Here is a 24,606-nt window from a genome sequence, read left to right on the forward strand (position 1 = left end):
GCCCTTGTGAACCATCGTCACGAGCTCCCCTCCCGCGCCTCTCCTTTGCCCCCGTCCATCTCCGGTCTCGACGGGCGCTGCTATATACTACATGACGCGGGCCAACTGCGGGTCAGCGGAGTTAGTAGCGCCTACGGCGGTGACACGGCGTGGGCCAGCCGGAGCCCGTACACATGGCGTCCGAGGAGGAGCAGAGCTCGCTGGAGGACCCGTCTCCGCCGCGGACCCCGACGTCCTGGCCATCGCAGCCGCTGCTCCTGGACCCGGCCTACGCGCGGAGCAAGTCGGTCATCCACGACGAGCTGCGCAGCTTCCGCGTGTTCCTGCAGTGGTGCGCGCTCGACCACTCCTCCCCCGCCAAGCGCGCCGCCTCGTACACGGCCTTCCTCGCGCTGGCGCTCGCCGTGCCCGCCGCTGTCACAGCCTCCCTCCGCGCCGACACTTCGCTGTCCCCGGCCTCCGCGTCCGCGGTCACCTTCAACCGCGTGGCCACGCTCACGGCGTCGGGGCTCGCCGCCGTCTCGTTCGTCACGCTGGCCGTCTTCTTCCGCAGCTGCGGCGGCCTCCGGCAGCTGCTGTTCCTCGACGGGGGGCTCCGCGACGATACCGCGTTCGTCCGCCGCCGCTACGAGCGGGAGCTGGACCGCGCGTTCCGCCTCCTGGCAGCGCTGCTCGTCCCGGCCCTCTGCGTGGAGGCCGCGCACAAGGCCGTCTTCTTCTTCTCCACCGTGCGCGTGGAGCCGCCGCTCCCGCTCCCGCACGTGCCGTGGCGCGCGGTGGCGCTGGTGGCCACGGTGGCGTCGTGGGTGTACCGCACGGGGGTGTTCCTGCTGGTGTGCGTGCTGTTCCGCCTCACCTGCGAGCTCCAGATCCTGCGCTTCGAGGGGATCTACCACATGTTCGACGCGGAGGCGTGCGCCGCCGCCGACGAGATCTTCCTTGAGCACCGCCGCATCCGGACGCAGCTGCTGGCCACCAGCCACCGGTACAGGGTGTTCATCATCTGCTGCCTCGTCACCATCACCGTCAGCCAGCTCGGCGCCCTGCTCGTCGCCCTCTCCTCCAAGGACGGCAAGAGCTTCGCCAACTCCGGCGACCTACTGGTACGTAGTACGCACCACCGTGTGTCCATCAGCGAGTAGTACTCCTACATGCTTGTTGTATAAGTAATAGTACAAGCATTGCTGCATTGTTGCAGGTTGGTTCGTCGGTGCAGCTGAGTGGGTTCTTCATGTGCCTGTTCGGCGCGGCAAGGATCACGCACCGAGCCCAGAGGATCGTGTCCATCGCCAGCCAGTGGCACATGCGCATGGTGTCCGCCGCTCTGCACCACGGCAAACCGGGCATCAGCACGTCGGCGAGCGACATCGACGCGGTCGCTCTGACGGCGCCGTTGCTCCCCGGAGCAGGATGCGACTACAAAAGCAGACAAGCTCTTGGTAACAAGACTATTTTCTTAGGACGATAATAAAGGAATAATAGAGCAATCGAATTTTTTCTTAATATAACAATTAAGTTTTTTTTAACATAACAATTAAGTTTGTTGGTGTGTGCTCAGTGACGTACCTGTGGCACAACAGTGGCGGGATCACCTTGTTCGGCTTCACGCTCGACAGGGGCCTCCTCCACACCATCTTCGCCTTCGAGATGACCCTCGTGCTCTGGATCCTCAGCAAAGCTGTAGTTCTCTCCTAGCTACTAGCACATCGACTAGTGCGTACGAGACCAGTGATTGTTAGTAGTATTTGATAATTAACCACGATGTTGTTGACGAAAGTGTAAGTAAATTCAGCTAGTTATTGCTTCCTGAATAATTATGCATCAGATTCGCGTTTTGAGTTCATTCCATGCCTTTTTTTTTCTAATACGTAAAGTCTGCATATCTTTTCATTGATGGAAGCGAGAGAATATGAGTAAAAAAGTGATACAACACACGACACAAATGAAAGGTGGCATGAACATGATGCTTAGAGCAGAGGGTCAAGGGATACTCAGCCCCAAACAACGAATACAACACACTTAAACTCACGATTGTCTGAAATTTCTAGCACTTTAGCTATATGTAAGTCGTGTTAACATCGATCTTGGGTAAGTCGATTTTCGGCCATTGATTTCTGCATTAAAATTCGTGCTTTTTCCCACGGTAATGAATTGTTACGGGTTGGTTCTTTTGATTGACAACCAATTTGGGCCAGACAATTCCTTAATGGGCTAGCTGAAGCCCATTACCTGTGCGGCCAGGCAAACCCCTATCTCCTTTTGATTTTCTTTTCCTTTTTTTTATGTGTTTTGCTCTTGATCTTTTCTTTATTAGTCTTTTTTGGGTATATTTGGGATGTTGCGTGAGTGTAAATATAAAATATATACAAAAAGTACATTATTATATGATTATTTTTGCATAATACAAATTAATGGAATTTCAGTGCAGGGTTGTGTGCACATTTTTTCTTCTTATTTTAAAAGGTAATACCAATGCCACTAATTCATGTTGTTGCATATTAAACTTCACTAATTTTATTTTTTAGTTATTTTTATAATTTCATACTTCTCTAATTTGGTGATTGTTTGTTTTATATTTGTTTTCATTTTCTTTATTCTTAAAGATAATACCAATGCTAGTAATTCATTCTTTCTTTAGGAAACTTCACTATTTTCATTTTATATTAGTTTTTGTTTCATTTTCTTTCTTTTTAAAAGGTAACACCAAAGCTACCAATTCATTCTTTCTTAGAAAATTTCATAGTTTTGATTTAGTTTTAGTTTTCTTATTTTATTTCTTCTTCTTTAATGGTAATGCCAACGTCACTAATTTATTCCTTCTTAGGAAACTGAGGCAAATTCCACTACTATATTGTTTATTCTTGTGTATTATAAAAAAGCACAATTTCTATGCAAATTGTGTGCAATTATTGTCATTTTTATTACTTTTCATTCTCTTTCTTCTTAAAGGGTAATATCAATGCCACTAATTCATTCTTTATTAAAAAATCATTATTTTGATTTTAATTTTGTTTTTTATTTCATTTCCTTCTTCTTTAATGGTAATACCAATGTAACGAATTTATTTCTTCTTAGAAAACTTTCTTTTTGTGCAAATTTCACTATTATATGATTATTTCTGTATTCTATAGAAACAAAATTTATGTGTAAATCATGTGTAAATTTTGTCATTATTTGTTTTATTGCTTTTCATTTGTTTCTTAAAGGATAATACAATGCCACTAATTGTGCTCCATTGATATGAAGGAACGTTAGTTCATAGACATACATACACCATGTACATGCCAGGTATGTGAACGAATTCATTGTCTTTTTTTTCGAAACGGGTGAACGAATTCATTGTCATGTGCGCAGTCTACATGTACATGTCATGCCTTCATTTGTTTTCTCAGCATCCAGCATAGCTAACTCTGTTGGACACGACAGAAATAAAAAGACCGAACCAAATCGAATTAAGGCAACTGCCTTTTAGCCGGTCCCTTTTACTCCCGTCCCACTTGTTAGACTTGGTTTATGCTTTCAGTGTCGTACTGAAAGCAACTCAGGCATAATTGTCATAATGGATAGGGAGGTGATCGCCAGAAAATATGAAGACTGACTTGGTTGCATGTAAAATCATATTCACTATATTTCAACCTTTAAATATGTTGAAACCAGTCCACACTTGCACGTTGCCGCCCAACGTCTCCCACTAACCACGACTGGATAAGCTCATCTCCTAGAGTTTACAAGTCAGTTGGTGAGGGACTTGTATGGGCTGCTCCCTGTATATGAGAGATCGGAAAGATCTATGGTGAAAACGAAAAGGAGGATTGTGGGAAACACGATCAATCTGATACCATGTAGAGACGAGAACAAACGTGATGGTCGAACTCATGGTTCTATTCAACAGTGATGCTGACTTGGTGGGCTGCCTCGATACACAACGGTCTGCATCAGGCTACTACATCTTCCTCGCCTCCACACTTGTGTCCTGGTGTAGGATTGAAACTAGGTCTAGAGGGGGTGGTAATTAGACTACTTGACCAACTAAAAATCTAACATTTTCCCAATTTTAAGTGTTGGCAGACTTTAGCAACTATCACAAGTAAAGCAATCAACCTACACATGCAATTCTAAGAATGTACCAATGAAAAGTAAAAAATTGCATATGAAGGTAAAGGGAAGGTTTGGAGAAGGCAAACACAATGTAGACACGAAAATTTTTGGCGTGGTTCCGATAGGTGGTGCTATCGTACATCCACGTTGATGGAGACTTCAACCCACGAAGGGTAACGGTTGCGCGAGTCCAGGGAGGGCTCCACCCACGAAGGGTCCACGAAGAAGCAACCTTGTCTATCCCAGCATGGTCATCGCCCCACGAAGGACTTGCCTCACTCGGGTAGATCTTCACGAAGTAGGCAATCTCCTTGCCCTTACAAAGTCCTTGGTTCAACTCCACAATCTTGTCGGAGGCTCCCAAGTGACACCTAACCAATCTAGGAGACACCACTCTCCAAAAGGTAATAGATGGTGTGATGATGCTCATCTATTTCAAATGATAGTCTCCCCAACACTCAACTATCTCTCATAGATTTGGCTATGGTGGAAAGATGATTTGAGTGAAAAGCAACTTGGGGAAGGCTAGAGATCAAGATTCTTGTGGTTGGATTTGAAATGTCTTGGTCTCAACACATGAGTAAGTGGTTCTCTCTCAGAAAATTAGTAGTGGAAGTGTAGGCACGTTCTAACGGCTCTCTCTCAAATGGAGAAGGGGGTGGAGGGGTATATATAGCCTCCACACAAAATTCAACCATTACAGACATTTGACCCAACTCGGTCAGACCGATTAAGTTCAAAATGTGAACGTTACGAATCTTGATGGGACCAACATGATCAACTCGGTGGGACCGATGTGCTAGGGTTAGGGCAAAACCTCATCTCGGTGAGACCGATTGCATAAATTCGGTGAGAGCGATTTCAGCAATGAGCAAACAGAGAGTTGGTTAAGGAAACTCGGTGGGACCGATTACACATTTTGATGAGACCTACATAATTACAATAGGCCACAGAGAGTTTGCAAGGTCATCTCGATGAAGCTGAGATCCTGATCGGTGAGACCGAATTGTCTAGGATTTCTGGCAGTGGCTAGGTCAAATGAACTCGGTGGTGCCGGATAGATCAAAACGGTGGGGCTGAGTTTGACTTTTAGGTTTTGGACATATGTGGAAATGAGAAAGTGGCTGAGGATTTTGGAGCAATCTCACTAAGCACTTTGAGCAAGTAGACCATTAAGCAACAACTCATCCCCTTTTAATAGTATTGGCTTTCCTATGAACTCAATGTGATCCCGGATCACTAAAATGAAAATGAAGAGTCTTGGGTCTTTGCCAATCTTTGTCCTTAGCATTTTAAGGGGTCCACATCTCTAGTCCATGCCATGCCAATCATTAAACTTTCTTAAATGTTTAACTTGAATGGATATTAGTTCAATGAGCTATATGTTGTTATGAATTACCAAAACCACTCGGGGATTAGTTGCACTTTCAATCTCCCCCTTTTTGGTAATTGATGACAAAATATAGATCAAAGCTTCGACAAATGATAATATGAATGAAATACATCGTCTCTTTGAGAAGTATGTGATAAGCAAGAGCTCCCCTTGAATTTGTGCATTATTTAAAATTTGCTTTTGAATGCAAATGCACAATTGATTAGGATCATGGTCACTCTTCCATGTCACATACATCTTTGAAGAGCGCTCAAAATGATAAGAGTTGAATAACATACACTCATCACCAAGGGAACACATGATTGATCATACACAAATATCATAGATATCATCATGCAAGCACAAATATTGTAGCATAGGAATCAAACGAGCAAACGATCAAAGCAAATGGTCAAAGTAGAAAGAGAGGCAATAAAAAGCAAAACACACACACACTCTCTCTCTCTCTCAAAGCCTAATGATCCATACACTTTCTCCCCTTTGGCAACAAGTTACCAAAAATCTTGAAAATGCATAGTGCTATGAGGCACTCTAGGCACGATCTCCGGGAGCTCCTGAAGTGGTCTTTTGGCTGGTTGCTCTAGTGTGCGTAGAAGGCGTGGAGAGGTCAGCATCTGCAAACACTTCTAAAGATGTCTGAGGAGCTGGAGGAGTTGAAACTGGAGGAATGACTGAGGCAGTTGCTGCAGATGCTGAAATGGTAGTCCTGGTGTCATTGACGACTGGCACAGCTCCAGACCTTTGTGCCCTTGGCACTCTCTGAAAAGTGTTTGTGGTAGGTATATCACTCATGTCCTCAACTTCTTCCTGAAGCTTCTCCACAGTAGTCTGGATCTCTGTGACCTTCACATCTAGATCATGGAATTTGGTATCAATGATCCTCTCAATACTTTCTTGATTCTGAGTCAGGGTGGCCAAGCCTTTCTCAATCCTTACAGTAGCCTCAAGTAGATAACTGAGTTGATCTTTCTTGGTCTTGAGCATCACTTGTGAAGCATCTGGTACACTATCTGCCTTTGCTGCTTTTCCAGCCTTAGCTCTCTCTCTCTCTCTCTCTCTCTCTCTCTCTCTCTTCTCCTGGGCTTCTGCACTGGTTGGATGAGATTCATCCATGACAATCTCGTTGTCTTCAAATTCTAGCCTCAGGGGAAGATGCTCTTTATCAAGAAGATATGTCCCTGTCCCCATCTTAGAGTTGATCAACATCTGTATGTGAGGGGCATATCCACATGATCTCTTCTGATCAGCTGCAGTTCTCTTCACTGTTTCAACAATCAAACTCATCACTTTGAAATTTTGTGGCACATCAAACATATGGAGAAAGTTGATGGAGTGACCACGGATCATCCTGTGATCTCCTGACTTGGGCAACAGAGTGTGCCTCAAGATGGTGTTGATGGTGGTCAATCCTGATAGCAGATAATATATGGACCCAAGCTTGTGAGTCTCCAAGGCATCATCTGGGATAGTCCTGTACATGTTTGCCATGGAGTTGTGATCCTTCCTTGGCTTGGCACATACACCCGTGTCATTTTCATCTTCCTTGGGGGCATTGATCAACTTGGCCCATTCAGAAATTGTAGACTGATATCTGGTTCCTTCTGTCATCCAGACAATCTTGCCATCTAGATAGAAATGAGTAGTGGAGTAGAATTGCATAATCATTTCATCATTCCATTTTGTCAACTTTTGACCAACAAATTTGTCGACTTCATTCATCCCGAAGCTCTCATGCACACCTGGGAAGTAGTCCTCATTGTCATCGATGTATTTCCAGTCAACCCATCCCATATCACTAATAATAGGCTTCTTGTCTAGCAAGACAGTCTCATAGAAGTCCTGCTATTCCTTAGTGTGGAAATGATAATCTACATCAGTCCTTCTCCTGGTGGCATAGGGATCAGTCTGTCTCCACAATCTCAGACCTGCATCCTTTCTTTCCTTCATGTTCTCAGCAACAGGATATCATCACTATGATCAGGAACATCTGGCATCAACTTTCTGAGCGCTTACTGCTCCTCATCCTCTTGAGCTCCAGGCACTGGGGCCTTGTTCTTCTCGGCAGGAGGGATGTTTCTGGTGGATCTCTTGGGTGCAGAAGGTTTTGGAGCTTGAGCTTGAGTTGGAGGCTTGGGGGTTGTCTTGGGCTTAGATGGAGCATCTCCAGACTTTATGACACCCCCCATGAGCTTCTGAGTCTTTGGAGGTGGTGTAGCTGGCTCTTCCTCCTCCTCATCTTCATCCAAATCTCTCATCATGAAGGTTTGCCAATTACTCTGGCCATAGTCTTCTTGACTCTCTCCTTCCCCTTCTTTCCTTCAGCAGCCTCTTCCTCTCTTGGTTCAAGAGTGAACTCCATAGTTTCTTGAGTGGGGGCTCTGGCTTTTGACATGGGCTTCCTCTTAGCATGAGCTTTCTTATGCATTCCAGTCTTTGTGGCAGCAACAACATACTCCTTCTTGAGCACTTTCTTCTTTGAGGTGACCTCCTCCACAACTACATCCTCATCCTCAGATTCTAAGGTTCTCTTCTTCCTTTGCCTAGTAGGAGCCTTAGACAAGTTGCTTGGAGTACTTCTGCTACCATCATCATAACTGCTATTGGAGGGACTAGTGCCCTCACTGAGATTCACGTGCTCTTCAGACCTATTCTGATTGTCACTGCCCTCTGACATCTCTGAAACTGACTGATGTCTACTACACAACCTTTTACTTGTAGACGTTGTTGAGCCTCCAAGTGCAGAGGTTTGTAGGACAGTAGAAAATTTCCCTCAAGTGGATGACCTAAGGTTTATCAATCCGTAGGAGGCGTAGGATGAAGATGGTCTCTCTCAAGCAACCCTGCAACCAAATAACAAAGAGTCTCTTGTGTCCCCAACACACCCAATACAACGGTAAATTGTATAGGTGCACTAGTTCGGCGAAGAGATGGTGAAACAAGTGGTATATGGATAGTAGATAAAGGTATTTGTAATCTAAAAATATAAAACAGCAAGGTAACTAATGGTAAAAGTGAGCGTAAACGGTATTGCAATGCTAGGAAACAAGGACTAGGGTTCATACTTTCGCTAGTGCAAGTTCCCTCAACAATACTAACATAATTGGATCACATAACTATCCCTCAACATGCAACAAAGAGTCACTCCAAAGTCACTAATAGCAGAGAACGAACGAAGAGATTATGGTAGGGTATGAAACCACCTCAAAGTTATTCTTTCCAATCAATCCGTTGGGCTATTCCTATAAGTGTCACAAACAGCCCTAGAGTTCGTACTAGAATAATACCTTAAGACACAAATCAATCAAAACCCTAATGTTACCTAGATACTCCAATGTCACCTCAAGTATCCGTGGGTATGATTATACGATATGCATCACACAATCTCAGATTCATCTATTCAACCAACACAAAGGACCTCAAAGAGTGCCCCAAAGTTTCTACCAGAGAATCACGACGGAAACATGTGCCAACCCCTATGCATAGGTTCATGGGCGGAACCCGCAAGTTGATCACCAAAACATACATCAAGTGAATCACGTGATATCCCATTGTCACCACAGATATCCATGGCAAGACATACATCAAGTGTTCTCAAGTCTTTAAAGACTCAATCCGATAAGATTACTTCAAGGGGAAAACTCAATTCATTACAAGAGAGAAGAGTGGGAGGAGAAACATAAGATCCAACTATAATAGCAAAGCTCACGATACATCAAGATCGTGCCAAATCAAGAACACGAGAGAGAGAGAGAGAGAGAGAGAGAGAGAGAGAGAGAGAGATCAAACACATAGCTACTTGTACATACCCTTAGCCCTGAGGGAGAACTACTCCCTCCTCGTCATGGAGAGCACCGGGATGATGAACATGGCCACCGGAGAAGGATTGTCCCCTCCGGCAGGGTGCTGGAACGGGTCTAGATTGGTTTTCGGTGGCTACGGAGGCTTCTGGCGGCGGAACTCCCGATCTATTGTGCGTTCTGGAAGTTTTACGATACATAGGTATATATGTGTGCAGGGGGTACCTCGGAGGAGCTACGGGGGCCCCACGAGGCAGGGGGGCGCGCCCTAGGGGGGTGCCCCCCACCCTCGTGAGCACCTCCCGTATCTCCTGGCGTGGAGTCCAAGTCTATCCGGTGGCTTTCGTTCCAAAAATAACTTCTCCAGTTGATTTTGTTCCGTTTCGACTCCGTTTGATATTCCTTTTCTTCGAAACACTGAAATAGGCATAAAACAGCAAATCTGGGCTGGGCCTCCAGTTAATAGGTTAGTCCCAAAAATAATATAAAAGTGGAAAATAAAGCCCAATATTGCCCAAAATAGTAGATAATATAGCATGGAGCAATCAAAAATTATAGATACGTTGGAGACGTATCAAGCATCCCCAAGCTTAATTCCTGCTCGTCCTCGAGTAGGTAAATGATAAAAAGATAATTTTTGATGTGGAATGCTAGTTGGCATAATTTTTATGTAATTCTTCTTAATTGTGGTATGAATATTCAGATCCAAAAGATTCAAGACAAAAGTTTAATATTGACATAAAAATAATAATACTTCAAGCATACTAACTAAGCAATCATGTCTTCTCAAAATAACATGGACAAAGAAATTTATCCCTACAAAATCATATAGTCTGGCTATGCTCTATCTTCACCACACAAAATATTTAAATCATGCACAACCCCGATGACAAGCCAAGCAATTGTTTCATACTTTTGATGTTCTCAAACTTTTTCAATCTTCACGCAATACATGAGCGTGAGCCATGGACATAGCACTATAGATGGAATAGAATGGTGGTTGTGGAGAAAAAAAAGGAGAAGATAGTCTCACATCAACTAGGCATATCAATGGGCTATGGAGATGCCCATCAATAGATATCAATGTGAGTGAGTAGGGATTGCCATGCAACGGATGCACTAGACCTATAAGTATATGAAAGCTCAACAAAAGAAACTAGTGGATGTGCATCCAACTTGCTTGCTCAGAAGACCTAGGGCATTTTGAGGAAGCCAATCATTGGAATATACAAGCCAAGTTCTATAATGTAAAATTCCCACTGGTATATGAAAGTGATAACACGAGAGACTCTCTACTATGAAGAACATGGTGCTACTTTGAAGCACAAGCGTGGAAAAAGGAATAGTAGCATTGCCCCTTTTTATTTATTTTCTCTTTTTATTTTTTTGGGCCTTCTCCTTTTTTATGGCCTTTCTCTTTTTTTTGGGATAATGCTCTATTGAATGATGATCATCACACTTCTATTTATCTAAAACTCAAGGATTACAACTCGATACTTAGAACAAGATATGAACTATATGAATGCCTCCGACGGTGTACCGGGATGTGCAATGATGCATGAGTGACATGTATGAAAGAATTATGAACGGTGGCTTTGCCACAAATACGATGTCAACTACATGATCATGCAAAGCAATATGACAATGATGAAGCATGTCATAATAAACGGAACGGTGGAAAGTTACATGGTAATATATCTCGGAATGGCTATGGAAATGCCATAATAGGTAGGTATGGTGGCTGTTTTGAGGAAGGTATATGGTGGGTTTATGATACCGGCGAAAGTTGCGCAGTACTAGAGAGGCTAGCAAAGGTGGAAGGGTGAGAGTGCGTATAATCCATGGACTCAACATTAGTCATAAAGAACTCATATACTTATTGCAAAAATCTATTAGTTATCGAAACAAAGTACTACACGCATGCTCCTAGGGGGATAGATTGGTAGGAAAAGACCATCGCTCGTCCCCGACCGCCACTCATAAGGAAGTCAATCAATAAATATATCATGCTCCGACTTCATCACATAACGGTTCACCATACGTGCATGCTACGGGAATCACAAACTTCAACACAAGTATTTCTCAAATTCATAACCACTCAACTAGCATGACTCTAATATCACCATCTTCATATCTCAAAACAATTATCAGGCATCAAACTTCTCATAGTATTCAACACACTCATAAGAAAGTTTTATTATTCTTGAATACCTAGCATATTAGGATTTAAAGCAAATTACCATGCTATTTAAGACTCTCAAAATAATCTAAGTGAAGCATGAGAGTTCATCTATTTCTTCAAAATAAAACTACCGCCATGCTCTAAAAGATATAAGTGAAGCACTAGAGCAAATAACAAACTACTCCGAAGGATATAAGTGAAGATCAATGAGTAGTTGAATAATTATGCAACTATGTGAAGACTCTCTAACATTTAATAATTTCAGATCTTGGTATTTTATTCAAACAACAAGCAAAGCAAAATAAAATGACATCTAAGAATAGCAAACATCATGTGAAGAAGCAAAAACTTAGGATCAACCGAAACTAACCGATAATTGTTGAAGAAGAAAGGCGGGATGCCAACCGGGGCATCCCCAAGCTTAGATGCTTGAGAATTCTTGAAATATTATCTTGGGGTGCCTTGGGAATCCCCAAGCTTGAGCTTTTGTGTCTCCTTAATTCCTCTCATATCACGGTCTCCCTAAATCTCAAAAGCTTCATCCACACAAAACTCAACAAGGACTCGTGAGATAAGTTAGTATAAACAATTACAAAAACTTATCATACTCTATTGTAGCAAATCACTAAAATTATTATTCAACATTGAATACTAAATGCCTCTGCATATTTAATAGTCCTATCCTCAAATAGAATCATTAAAGAAGCAAACATATGCAAACAATGCAAACATAACAGCAATCTGCCTAAACAGGATAGTCTGTAAAGAATGCAGCAACATCCATACCTACCTAGCTCCAAAAATTATGAAAGAAAATTCCCAATATTCAAAAGGTTTCAACATTTTATCACATTCTGACTTTTCTAGGGAATTATTGCAACAGCGGTAAACTTTCTGTTTTCAAACAACAACATGTCTACTTGTAACATAGGCATAGTAAAGGCTATCAATGCCACTTTTATTGAAATAAAAGATGCAATACAATGTTCTAAATAACAGCAAGAAAATGCTAACAAAATAAATTGACGCTCCAAGCAAAACACATATCATGTGGCGAATAAAAATATAGCTCCAAGTAAAGTTACCGATGAACGAAGACGAAAGAGGGGATGCCATCCGGGGCATCCCCAAGCTTAGGCTCTTGGCTATCCTTGAATATTACCTTGGAGTGCCTTGGGAATACCCAATCTAAGGCTCTTGCCACTCCTTATTCCATAGTCCATCGAATCCTTACCCAAAACTTGAAAACTTCACAACGCAAAACTTAACAGAAAACTCGTAAGCTCCGTTAGTATAAGAAAATAAATCACCACTTCAAGGTACTGTAATGAACTCATTCTTTATTTATATTGGTGTAAAACCTACTGTATTCCAACTTCTCTATGGTTTATAAACTCTTTTACTAGCCATAGATTCATCAAAATAAGTAAACAACACATGAAAAACAGAATCTGTCAAAAACAGAACAGTCTGTAGTAATCTGGATCAAACGTATACTTCTGGAACTCATAAAATTCTCAAATAAATTTCTGGACCTGAGGAATTTATCTATTAATCATCTGCAAAAATAATTAACTAAATATCGCTCCCCAAATAAAAATGGCAGCAATTCTCGTGAGCGCTAAAGTTTCTGTTTTTGACAGCATGATCAACAAGACTTTCCCCAAGTCTTCCCAAAGGTTCTACTTGGCACAAACACTAATCAAAAGCATAAAACCACATCTAAACAGAGGATAGATGAATTATTTATTACTAAACAGGAACAAAAAGCACGGAACAAAAATAAAATTGGGTTGCCTCCCAACAAGCGCTATCGTTTAACGCCCCTAGCTAGGCATGATGATTTCAACGATGCTCACATAAAAGATAAGAATTGTAACATAAAAAGAGCATCATGAAGAATATGACTAGCACATTTAAGCCTAACATACTTCCTATGCATAGGGATTTTGTGAGCAAACAACTTGTGGGAACAAGAATCAACTTGCATAGGACGGTAAAACAAGCATAACTTCAAAACTTTAAGCACATAGAGAGGAAACTTGATATTATTGCAATTCCTACAAGCATATATTCCTCCCTCATAATAATTTTCAGTAGCATCATGAATAAATTCTACAACATAACCAGCACCTAAAGCATTCTTTTCATGATCTACAAGCATAGAAAATTTACTACTCTCCACACAAGCAAATTTCTTCTCAGTCGGAATAGTGGGAGTATCATAAGAGACTTGAATACTATAAATTGTTTCCACATTAAAAGAGTAATGTTCAGAGAAAGGGTACTCATAATCATGACAAGTTTTATAAATATAATCATCACTACTCTTTATAGCATACGTTTCATCACAATAATCATCATAAGTAGCAACTTTGTTCTTATCATAACAACTTTGCATATCAAAACTTGGAAGACTAAAAATATCATCATTAATAAACATAGTATACCCAAGCTTGGGAAAAACATTAATTGCAGAAAATATATTCTCAAAAACATCATCTTCATCAAACATAGCATCCGCAAGCTTGGGCCTTTTCATATCATAAGCATAATCACTCTCGTCATTAATTGTATGAATAGCACCAATAGTATAGCAATTATCATATTCGTCCAAGTAAGTGCCAAAAAGATTTTCAAGATCATAAGAAGTATCATTATCTTCAACAATTATATTTTCATAAGGCACAATATTAATAGGAGCAGCACTATTTGGGGGAGATATCTTTTTATCTCTCTTCCTTTTTCTTTTCTTCTTCTTCACCATATCATGTGTGGGTTCAATCCTCTTTTTGGGGCTCCTTATTAATGAGATTGGTTGAATAGGAGGCTCCTCTTCGTTGCCCGATTCATCATAAGAAATAATAGGAGGGTATAGGGAAGCCTCTTCCCTTTCATTAGTATTCTCTTCATCTTCTATTTGTTTTCTTTTCTTTATGTAGTTGGCAATATAAGGATTTTCAATACAATTAACCGCACAATACATATAAATTTCCTCTAGATCAAAACCAAGAAGTTTATAATGGGCAAATGCCGGAAGATAGTTGGTTATACATTTCATTTCTTCATAGCCCATAAGCAAACTAAGTTCATTATAGTGTGCAAAGGAAATCAAGTCATCACAATTTTTGGACACGATTAGATCATGAAACAATTTGCATCGGATAACTAAATAACCACTTTCATTGCAAAGTCCACAAGTACAGCCAAGAAAATTTAAATTTTCAGCACAATCATCTAGCCTTTCTTGCAACAATTTAGTTTCTAAGTACTTATGCCTCATGCAATATCTATCTTCCCTATTTGGTGTGTACTTACAAACCCAATGCACTCCACAAAAATTGACATGTTTATAGGAGACATTTTCATCATAACTAGTGCAATCATCATTAGTGTCATGGATATTCAAAGAATTCGTACTAACAACATTGCAATCATGCTCATCATTCACATATTTTATGCCAAGCATTCTATGTAATTCTTCTTCTAGCATTTGAGCACATTTTTCCTTTCCATCATACTTACGAAAAATATTAAAAAGGTGAAGCGTACGAGACAAACTCAATTCCATTTTTATAGTTTTGTTTTACAGACTAAACTAGTGATAAAACAGGAAACTAAAAGACTCGATTGCAATATCTAAAGATATACCTTCAAGCACTCACCTCCCCGACAACGGTGTCAGAAAAGAGCTTGATGTCTACTACACAGCCTTCTTCTTGTAGACATTGTTGGGCCTCCAAGTGCAGAGGTTTGTAGGATAGTAGCAAATTTCCCTCAAGTGGATGACCTAAGGTTTATCAATCCGTAGGAGGCGTACGATGAAGATGGTCTCTCTCAAGCAACCCTGCAACCAAATAACGAAGAGTCTCTTGTGTCCCCAACACACCCAATACAACGGTAAATTGTATAGGTGCACTAGTTCGGCAAAAAGATGGTGAAACAAGTGGTATATGGATAGTAGATAAAGGTATTTGTAATCTGAAAATATAAAAACAGCAAGGTAACTAATGGTAAAAGTGAGCGTAAACGGTATTGCAATGCTAGGAAACAAGGACTAGGGTTCATACTTTCGCTAGTGCAAGTTCCCTCAACAATACTAACATAATTGGATCACATAACTATCCCTCAACATGCAACAAAGAGTCACTACAAAGTCACTAATAGCGAAGAACGAACAAAGAGATTATGGTAGGGTACAAAACCACCTCAAAGTTATTCTTTCCAATCAATCCGTTGGGCTATTCCTATAAGTGTCACAAACAACCCTAGAGTTTGTACTAGAATAACACCTTAAGACACAAATCAATCAAAACCCTAATGTCACCTAGATACTCCAATGTCACCTCAAGTATCCGTGGGTATGATTATACGATATGCATCACACAATCTCAGATTCATCTATTCAACCAACACAAAGGACCTCAAAGAGTGCCCCAAAGTTTCTACCGGAGAATCACGACAAAAACATGTGCCAACCCCTATGCATAGGTTCATGGGCGGAACCCGCAAGTTGATCACCAAAACATACATCAAGTGAACCACGTGATATCCCATTGTCACCACAGATGTCCACGGCAAGACATACATCAAGTGTTCTCAAGTCTTTAAAGACTCAATACGATAAGATTACTTCAAGGGGAAAACTCAATTCATTACAAGAGAGAAGAGGGGGAGGAGAAACATAAGATCCAACTATAATAGCAAAGCTCGCGATACATCAAGATCGTGCCAAATCAAGAACATGAGAGAGAGAGAGAGATCAAACACATAGGTACTGGTACATACCCTTAGCCCCGAGGGAGAACTTGTAACACCCCGGATGTAACTTTCCCTATTTGTACTCCAACTCTTGCCGTTTCTGGCGTTAAGTCATATTTATTTCTCGGGTTTGGGTCTTTGTCTCCGTGTGTCATTTTAGTTTTCATGCATCTCATATCATGTCATCATGTGCATTGCATTCGCATACGTGTTCATCTCATGCATTCGAGCATTTTCCCCGTTGTCTGTTTTGCATTCCGGCGCTTCGTTCTCCTCCGGTGGTCATTTCTAGCTTTCTTTTGTGTGTGGGGATTAAACATTTCCGGATTGGACCGAGACTTGCCAAGCGGCCTTGGTTTACTACCGGTAGACCGCCTGTCAAGTTTTGTACCATTTGGACTTCGTTTGATACTCCAACGGTTAACCGAGGGACCGAAAAGGCCTCGTGTGTGTTGTAGCCCAACACCCCTCCAATTTGGCCCAAAACCCACCAAACTCTGCTCCATCACCTAGAGCGTTCGATCACGATCGCGTGGCCGAAAACCGCACCTCATTTGGACTCTCCTAGCTCCACTTATGCCTATAAATAGCCCCCCCGTTTTCGGATCATCTCCTCCTATGAAACCCTAGCCAAAAAAAGGATCCCCGCGCCGGCCGGACACGTCCGATCTGACCGGACGCATCACCGCAGCCAACCCGCCATTGCCACGTGGCCTCCTCCACCTACCGCGCCGCCGGCCCGGGAGGCCCACGCCCGGCCCCCGACTCCGCCACCGCGGGCCGCCGCCTCGCGCTCGTCTCCGCCGCCAGCGCCCGCCTCCTCCGCCCTCTTCCTCGCGCCCGGTGGACGGAGCCACCGCACCGCCTCTCCAGCGCCACCACGCCGCCTCGCCAACTCCGGCCGTCGCCGGCCTCGTCTTCTACACCGGCGGCCGCTGCCGCCCACCGCCTCGGGCCACCGCTCCGCCCCGAGCCGGCCGGCCGCCGCCTCGGCCTCTCCTCCACTTCGGCGAGCTCCCCACGCCCGGCCTCCTCCTCTCCAAGTCCGGCAGCTACAGTAACGGCGGCGAACCTCGGGAACCGCACCAGATCCAGATCTGGAAAAAAATCACCTCGGTTGACTTTTCTTCCCCGAACCCTAATTTTTGTGCATACTTTGACCGGTGATATCTCCGTATTTGTAGCTCTGATTTGGGCATATAGCATATCAAAATGTTCGTCTCGACGAGTACATAATTTCATTCCATTGCATCATTTTCATTTGAGTTCATCTTGATGTCCGAAATGCTGTTAGAAGAGGGCTTCATGAGTTAATTGTCAGATCTGCTAGTTCATCTTAGACTTCTGTCATTTTTGCCATGATTATTGTGTGCATGTTATGCCTGTGAGTCCTTCATATGTTTTGTTAAGGATTTTGTCTTCTTTGCAGAGGTGCAACCCATGCATTTTTAGGATGTGTGTGGTGACTTGTGCAAGCTTGCAAAGTGAGGCACCCGGTAAATCTGTTTTCAGGGACTTTGTAGTTTTCACTAAGTCTGGAATTATTTAGTTCATCATGCCATATGTTCAGCTTGTTTCCTAGTGATCCGTGCCTCTTTTGAGGATGATCAGTAAAGGGGTTTTGTTAATCATGTTATGCTCTATCCATCCATGTCTTTACTTGCAATTATGGAGCACCCTAGCTTGAGTAAATCAAGCTCTACTTTTGCTTCGTTGTGAATCTGGGCAGATCGTCAACTTGTTTGCGATTTTGCCGATGCTATTGCAGTTGATCCGTGCATGCTATGCTATTGTTCTTGCCATGTCTAACTAGAATTTTGTGCCTTATTAATGGATGTATGCTTGCCTTGCCATGACTTGCACCATAGTGAGTGCATCGAGCTCGTTTACATGCCTTCGTGAGTTATATTTCAGCATGTCTCGGTTTTCACAAAGTCTGAAAACTGATTGTGTTTTAGCTATGTTCGTGTGCCCGTTAGTATATTTTGTGAACCCTTTTGGCCCCAGGTCACTTTGGATCTTTTGTTAACCTTGTTGAGTAGCTCCATTCCAGGTTCTTACTTGTCTTAATCAGGTCATGTATCATGTTGTTTTGCTGCTCCGAAGAGGGCTTCGTGATCTGAAATTTCAGACAAGTGTTAATTTCACTAAGTCTGGAATCTGTTTTGCATTTGCGTTTTTGCCATGCTTGTTTGAACCTCATAATGGATGAATTGGCCGTGGCTCAGTGCTAGTCTTTTGTTAAGCATCTTGTGGGCATCCCTGCCATGTATTTTGTTGTCATGTTTGGTGGCTGTAGCATGTTCATCTCATTGCATTTAGATGCCTACTTGATGTAAATTGCAGACCGGTGTCATATCTTAAAACGCTTGCCATTTCCAAACCGTAACTCCGATTCCGGCGTTCTTTATATCGTTTTCAAGCGATTTCATCTCATCTTTCCAGTGGCACCCTTGGAATTCCAAGTTGAGGCCAGGTTCATGCATTTCCTGTCATATCTTGCATTTTGCATCCCGCGTCACATCCCGCATAGCATATCTTCATTTCATCAGATTGCTTGATCCTTGCACGTGGTTGATTGTGTCCTTGTTGCTTGTTTGTCTTGTTTGGGTAGAGCCGGGAGACGAGTTCGCTACCGAGGAGCCCGTTGAGTTTGCTTGTGAGGATCCAGTCAACTCTGACAACTGTGCAGGCAAGATGATCATACCCTCGAAATCACTACTATCTTTGCTATGCTAGTTTGCTCGCTCTTTGCTATGCCAATGCTACGATGCCTACCTTTTGCTTGTCAGCCTCCCAATTGCCATGTTGAACCTCTAACCCACCATGGTCCTAGCAAACCGTTGATTGGCTATGTTACCGCTTTGCTCAGCCCCTCTTATAGCGTTGCTAGTTGCAGGTGAAGATTGGAGGCGTTCCTTGTTGGAACATTTATTTACTTGTTGGGATATCATTATATTGCTATGTTATCTTAATGCATCTATATACTTGGTAAAGGGTGGAAGGCTCGGCCTCTCGCCTAGTGTTTTGTTCCACTCTTGCCGCCCTAGTTTCCGTCATATCGGTGTTATGTTCCCGGATTTTGCGTTCCTTACGCGGTTGGGTTATAATGGGAACCCCTTGATATTTCGCCTTGATTAAAGCTTTTCCAGCAATGCCCAACATTGGTTTTACCATTTGCCACCTAGCCTTTCTTTCCCTTGGGTTCTGCAGACTCAAGGGTCATCTTATTTTACCCCCCCCGGGCCAGTGCTCCTCTGAGTGTTGGTCCACCTGTCAGCTGCCGGTGGCCACCAGGGGCAACTCTGGGCTGGCCTACCCGTACCTAGGACAATCTGAGTGTGCCCTGAGAAAGAGATATGTGCAGCTCCTATCGGGATTTGTCGGCACATTCGGGCGGTGTTGCTGGTCTTGTTTTAACTTGTCGAAGTGTCTTGAGTTACCGAGATACCGAGTCTGATCGGAATGTCTTGGGAGGAGGTCTATTCCTTCGTTGACCGTGAGAGCTTGTCATGGGCTAAGTTGGGACTCCCCTGCAGGGATTGAACTTTCGAAAGCCGTGCCCGCGGTTATGGGTAGATGGGAATTTGTTAATGTCCGGTTGTAGATAACTTAAACATAAACTTAATTAAAATGAATCAACCGTGTGTGTTACCGTGATGGCCCCTTTCCGGCGGAGTCCGGGAAGTGGACACGGTGTTGGAGTTATGCTTGTGCAGGTTGTTCTTCTAGATTCTCGCTCGCACTTTGCCTCCTCTTCTCGCTCTCTTTTGCGTATAAGTTAGCCACCACATATGCTAGTCGCTTGCTGCAGCTCCACATATATATTTGCCTATCCTTCCTATAAGCTTAAATAGTCTTGATCGCGAGGGTGCGAGATTGCTGAGTCCCTGTGGCTCACAGATACTATAACTCCAGATGCAGGTCCAGGTGATTCCGCTCCAGGTGACGAGTACGAGCTCAAGTGGGAGTTCAACGAGGACTCTCAGCATTACTACGTGTCTTTTCCTGATGATCAGTAGTGGTACCTAGTTGGGGTTTGATTCGGGGCCTTGTCGCATGTTGGGTTCTCTTCTACTTTGGCGCCGTAGTCGGGCCATGAGTGTTTGAATGATGGATGTTATTTATGTACTTTGATGTGACGTGGCGAGTGTAAGCCAACTATGTATCTCCCCCTTTTATTATACATTACATGGGATGTTGTGATGATTGCCTAACTTGCGACATTGCTTTCAATGCGGTTATGTCTCTAAGTCATGCCTCGACACGTGGGAGCTATAGCCGCATCGAGGGTGTTACAAGTTGGTAATCAGAGCCTTCCCCGACCTTAGGAGCCCCATTGCTTGATCGTTTTTAGCGGTCGAGTTGTGTCTAGAAAAATGTTTTGAGTCATTTAGGAATTATATATCGGAGAGCTTAGGAATTCTTTTTACTTCCCAGTCTCCTCATCGCTCTGGTAAGGCATCCTGACGTAGAGTTTTGACTCTTCTCTTCTCAAATTTCACTAAAAAAATTTTAGGATCACGCGAGTATCTTGGAATCGTTCCGATGGCTTATGATGAGAACATTGTCTTGGTGCCTCCTGTCAGGGGTTTAGTGGAAGTGTCCCGGGGAGTTGAGCTCTGAGGTGTTGTCATCATAATTTTATCGTTGCAATTCTGGAATACTTGAGATATGTTCGCCGACATCGAAAATCTCTTTTATGCAGTTCGTTGGTGAGATAACCTCGACGCCACCCAGTACTGGGGCGGGAGTTCGGGAGTATCGCCATAACTTGTATAACGGATGCTTTTCGAAGGTTGAGGTAGATGGTTTCCGAAGTTTTCTTGGTTATGTGTTGAAGGATGGATACAGCTGGATGTAGGATTTGCTAGTTTGGGTGAGATATTATGCTTCCCCTGTATCCCCAACACCTGATTGCATAACCGGAAAGGTTCGGGAGTTTCATAGGTGGGAATTCTAGTAGCTCTAGTTCTTCTTCCACGGATATTGGTTTGAGATTGGGATTTCTTACCGATTATTCGTTCTTGATCCGTACCTTGTTGATTTATTTCTCTACCTTAATTCTACGTGGCTTCTCAATTTATGGATATGTGACCATTTCAAGAGGAATGCATTCGTTCATTTTGTTCGGATGTGAAGACTATATGTTGCAATTTTCATTCCGTTGGATTCAGCTTCAATATTTATCTGTCAATGTGCTAATGGTGGTCAACCTCTTCAGGATGGCTCCTCCAACGCGCACGACTCCGAATCCTGATCCGCCACCACCTCCACCTCCTCCGGAGGCATGGCAAGCTGTGATGGCCGCAACCAATGCAAACACACAGCTGATCATGCAAATTCTTCAAGAGCGCAATCAAGGCAGTCAAGGGAATCAAGGCAGCAATCAGAGTCACTTTGCTACACTCAACCAGTTCCTTGCTAACGGGCCAAAGACTTTCAGCAATTGTGTTGAGGCAACCGATGCTGACGATTGGCTTGTGGATCTGTGTAAGCATTTCGAGTGCAGTAACGTCAGGCCTGAGGACTTTGTCAAGTTCGCTTCCTTCCAACTCAAAGATCAAGCTGCAGAATGGTTCCAGCAGTACAAGGATTCCAGAGGTGGACGTGTTATCACTTGGGATGATTTCCGTCGAGATTTCCGAGCTCATCATATTCCGCAGAGCGTGGTTGAAAGCAAGCGTGAGGAATTCCGCAATCTGAAGCAAGGCTCTTTGTCTGTCTATGACTACAACAAGTTGTTCCAGAAGCTTGCCCGCTTTGCCAAGCAGGACGTGCCTGATGAGAAGAGCATGATATACCAGTTCAGGGGTGGTCTCAGAGAAGATATTCAGCTCGCTCTTGTTCTCTTCGAGCCCTTGAGATACGATGAGTTCTACAACATGGCACTGAAGCAAGAGGCTGCTCAGTTGAGGTGTGATGCTTCCAGGAAGCGAGTCAGAGATGTTACTCCTTCTTCCTCTACTCAAGTGGCCAAGCAGCAGAAGTTTTGGCTTCCTCCTCCTCCGTTCCGTCAGCCGTATCAGCAGAAGAGCAAAGGTGGCAGTGGTTCTTCCCACCCACCCAACCCTGGCTTTCAGAACAAGACTTCGTCTCAACTCCAAGATCGAGTGCTCCGTATCACCGTCCGCTTTCAGAGGTCACGTGCAACAAGTGCCAACAGAAGGGTCACTATGCCAACAAGTGTCTCAACCAGAGGCGTCTTCCTCCTCCTCCTCCTGTCAGATCGGCAAGTACAGCTGTGGTCAAGCATAACCCCAAGCATGCCAAGGTCAATTTGATGAATGCAGCTCAGGCAGAGGACTCGTCAGATGTGATCATGGGTAACCTTCCTGTTAATGATATTCCTGCAAAAGTTCTTTTTGACACTGGTGCATCGCATTGCTTCATCTTGAGACTGTTTACAAATAGGCATGAATTGGTTTCGCAAGTTTTGCCTAGTCCTTTAGTAGTTGTTTCTCCCGGTAAGTGCATGCAGGCTAACTTCATCGTTCCGGATGTTTCTATCACTTTGGGTGACTACAAGTTCTTGGCTTCTCCTACGGTTCTCGGTGACTCGGATATTGATCTTATTCTCAGAATGGATTGGCTTTCTAAGCACAAGGCTCAGCTTGATTGTGCAACCAGGCAGATTCAATTGACTCATTCGTCTGAGGATGTAATTGTCTTTGCCGCTCGTGATGATACAATTCATCTGCTTTCTCTCAATGAGAAGGGTGAATTGGATGCCATCTCACAAATTCCAGTCGTTTGCGAATATCAAGACGTCTTTCCAGAAGAGCTCCCAGGAATGCCTCCGCACCGGCCAGTTGAATTCGTTATTGATCTTGAGCCTGGCACGGAACCTGTGTGCAAACATCCTTACAAGCTCGGACCTGAAGAGTTGAAGGAGCTGAAGAAGCAACTCGATGAGCAAGAAAGAATGGGTCTCATCCGGCCTAGTTCTTCTCCGTGGGGTTGTGGTGTTCTTTTTGTGAAGAAGAAGGATGGAACGGACCGACTTTGTGTTGATTACCGTCCAGTGAACAAGAAGACCATCAAGAACAAATACCCACTTTCCAACATCAATGAGCTGTTCGAACAACTCAAAGGTGCCCAAGTATTCTCCAAGCTTGATCTCCGTATGGGTTATCACCAGATTCGCATTCGTGAAGAAGATATTCCCAAGACAGCATTCAGAACAAGCTTTGGTTCATATGAATACACTGTCATGTCTTTTGGCCTCGCCAACGCTCCTCCGACGTTCTCTCGCATGATGAACTTCATCTTCAATGCCTACACCAATGACTTCGTTTTGGTCTATCTCGACGACATTCTGGTTTTCTCGAAGAACAAGGAAGATCATGCCAAGCATTTGCGTTTGGTTCTTGATAAGCTCAGAGAACATCAGTTCTACGCCAAGTTCTCCAAGTGTGAATTTTGGCTCGATGAGGTTCTTTATCTTGGTCATATCATCTCTGCCAAGGGCATTGCCGTGAATCCTGAGAAGGTGTCTGCAATTGTGAATTGGGAACCTCCTCAGAACGTGAAGCAACTCCGCAGTTTTCTCGGTCTCGCAAGCTATTGCCGAAGATTCGTTGAAAACTTTTCTAAGATCGCGAAGCCTCTCTCAAATCTTCTTCAGAAGCACGTCAAGTACGTTTGGTCTCCGGAGTGTGATATTGCTTTCAACACTTTGAAAGAGAAATTGATCACTGCTCCAGTTCTGACTCCGCCTGATGAATCCAAGCCGTACGAGGTCTTTTGTGATGCCTCTCTCCAAGGTCTTGGCGCAGTTTTGATGCAAGAGAAGAAAGTTGTTGCTTATACATCTCGCCAGTTGAAGCCTAATGAGAAGAACTACCCCACTCATGATCTCGAGTTGGCGGCAGTTGTGCATGCTCTTTTGACTTGGAGACATCTTCTATTGGGAAGAAAAGTGGACATTTTCACTGATCACAAGAGTCTCAAGTACATCTTCACTCAGCCTAATCTCAACCTCAGGCAAACTCGATGGGTCGAAATGATTCAAGAGTATAATCCGAGTATCGAGTATACTCCAGGCAAGGCCAATGTGATTGCTGACGCTTTGAGCAGAAAGGCCTACTGCAACAGTCTGATTCTCAAGCCTTATCAACCCGAGCTTTGTGAAGCTTTCCGCAAACTGAATCTGCAAGTTGTTCCTCAAGGTTTCCTCGCCAACCTTCAAGTCTCTCCTACCTTAGAAGACCAGATTCGCCAAGCCCAGCTTCTTGATGCTATGGTGAAAAAGGTGAAGATTGGGATTGCCAAGAGTCAGTCCAAGTACAAGCGCTACCACCTTGATGACAAGGACACTCTTTTCTTCGAGGATCGTATTGTTGTGCCCAAAGGTGACCTCCGTAAAGTGATCA

General features: G+C 43.6%; 1 protein-coding gene across 1 annotated transcript; it reads left to right on the plus strand.

Moving 5' to 3' along the window:
* Nucleotides 1-111: 111 nt before the first annotated feature.
* LOC123151424 (uncharacterized) lies at nt 112-1,851 on the plus strand. Its single transcript, XM_044571143.1, has 3 exons — nt 112-1,103; nt 1,199-1,439; nt 1,559-1,851. Exons 1-3 carry the CDS (start codon nt 174-176, stop codon nt 1,693-1,695), a joined length of 1,308 nt encoding a protein of 435 aa, XP_044427078.1. The 5' UTR covers nt 112-173; the 3' UTR covers nt 1,696-1,851.
* Nucleotides 1,852-24,606: the final 22,755 nt, after the last annotated feature.

This window comes from Triticum aestivum, chromosome 7A (assembly GCF_018294505.1).
Source record: "Triticum aestivum cultivar Chinese Spring chromosome 7A, IWGSC CS RefSeq v2.1, whole genome shotgun sequence".
NCBI classification, from domain to species: Eukaryota; Viridiplantae; Streptophyta; class Magnoliopsida; order Poales; family Poaceae; genus Triticum; species Triticum aestivum.

Coding starts and splice junctions, on each gene's coding strand:
- LOC123151424 (XM_044571143.1), top strand. CDS start 174: ATGGCGTCCGAGGAGGAGCAGAGCTCGCTGGAGGACCCGTCTCCGCCG. Junction 1,104..1,198: donor CCAACTCCGGCGACCTACTG/GTACGTAGTACG, acceptor GCATTGTTGCAG/GTTGGTTCGTCGGTGCAGCT. Junction 1,440..1,558: donor CAAAAGCAGACAAGCTCTTG/GTAACAAGACTA, acceptor GTGTGTGCTCAG/TGACGTACCTGTGGCACAAC.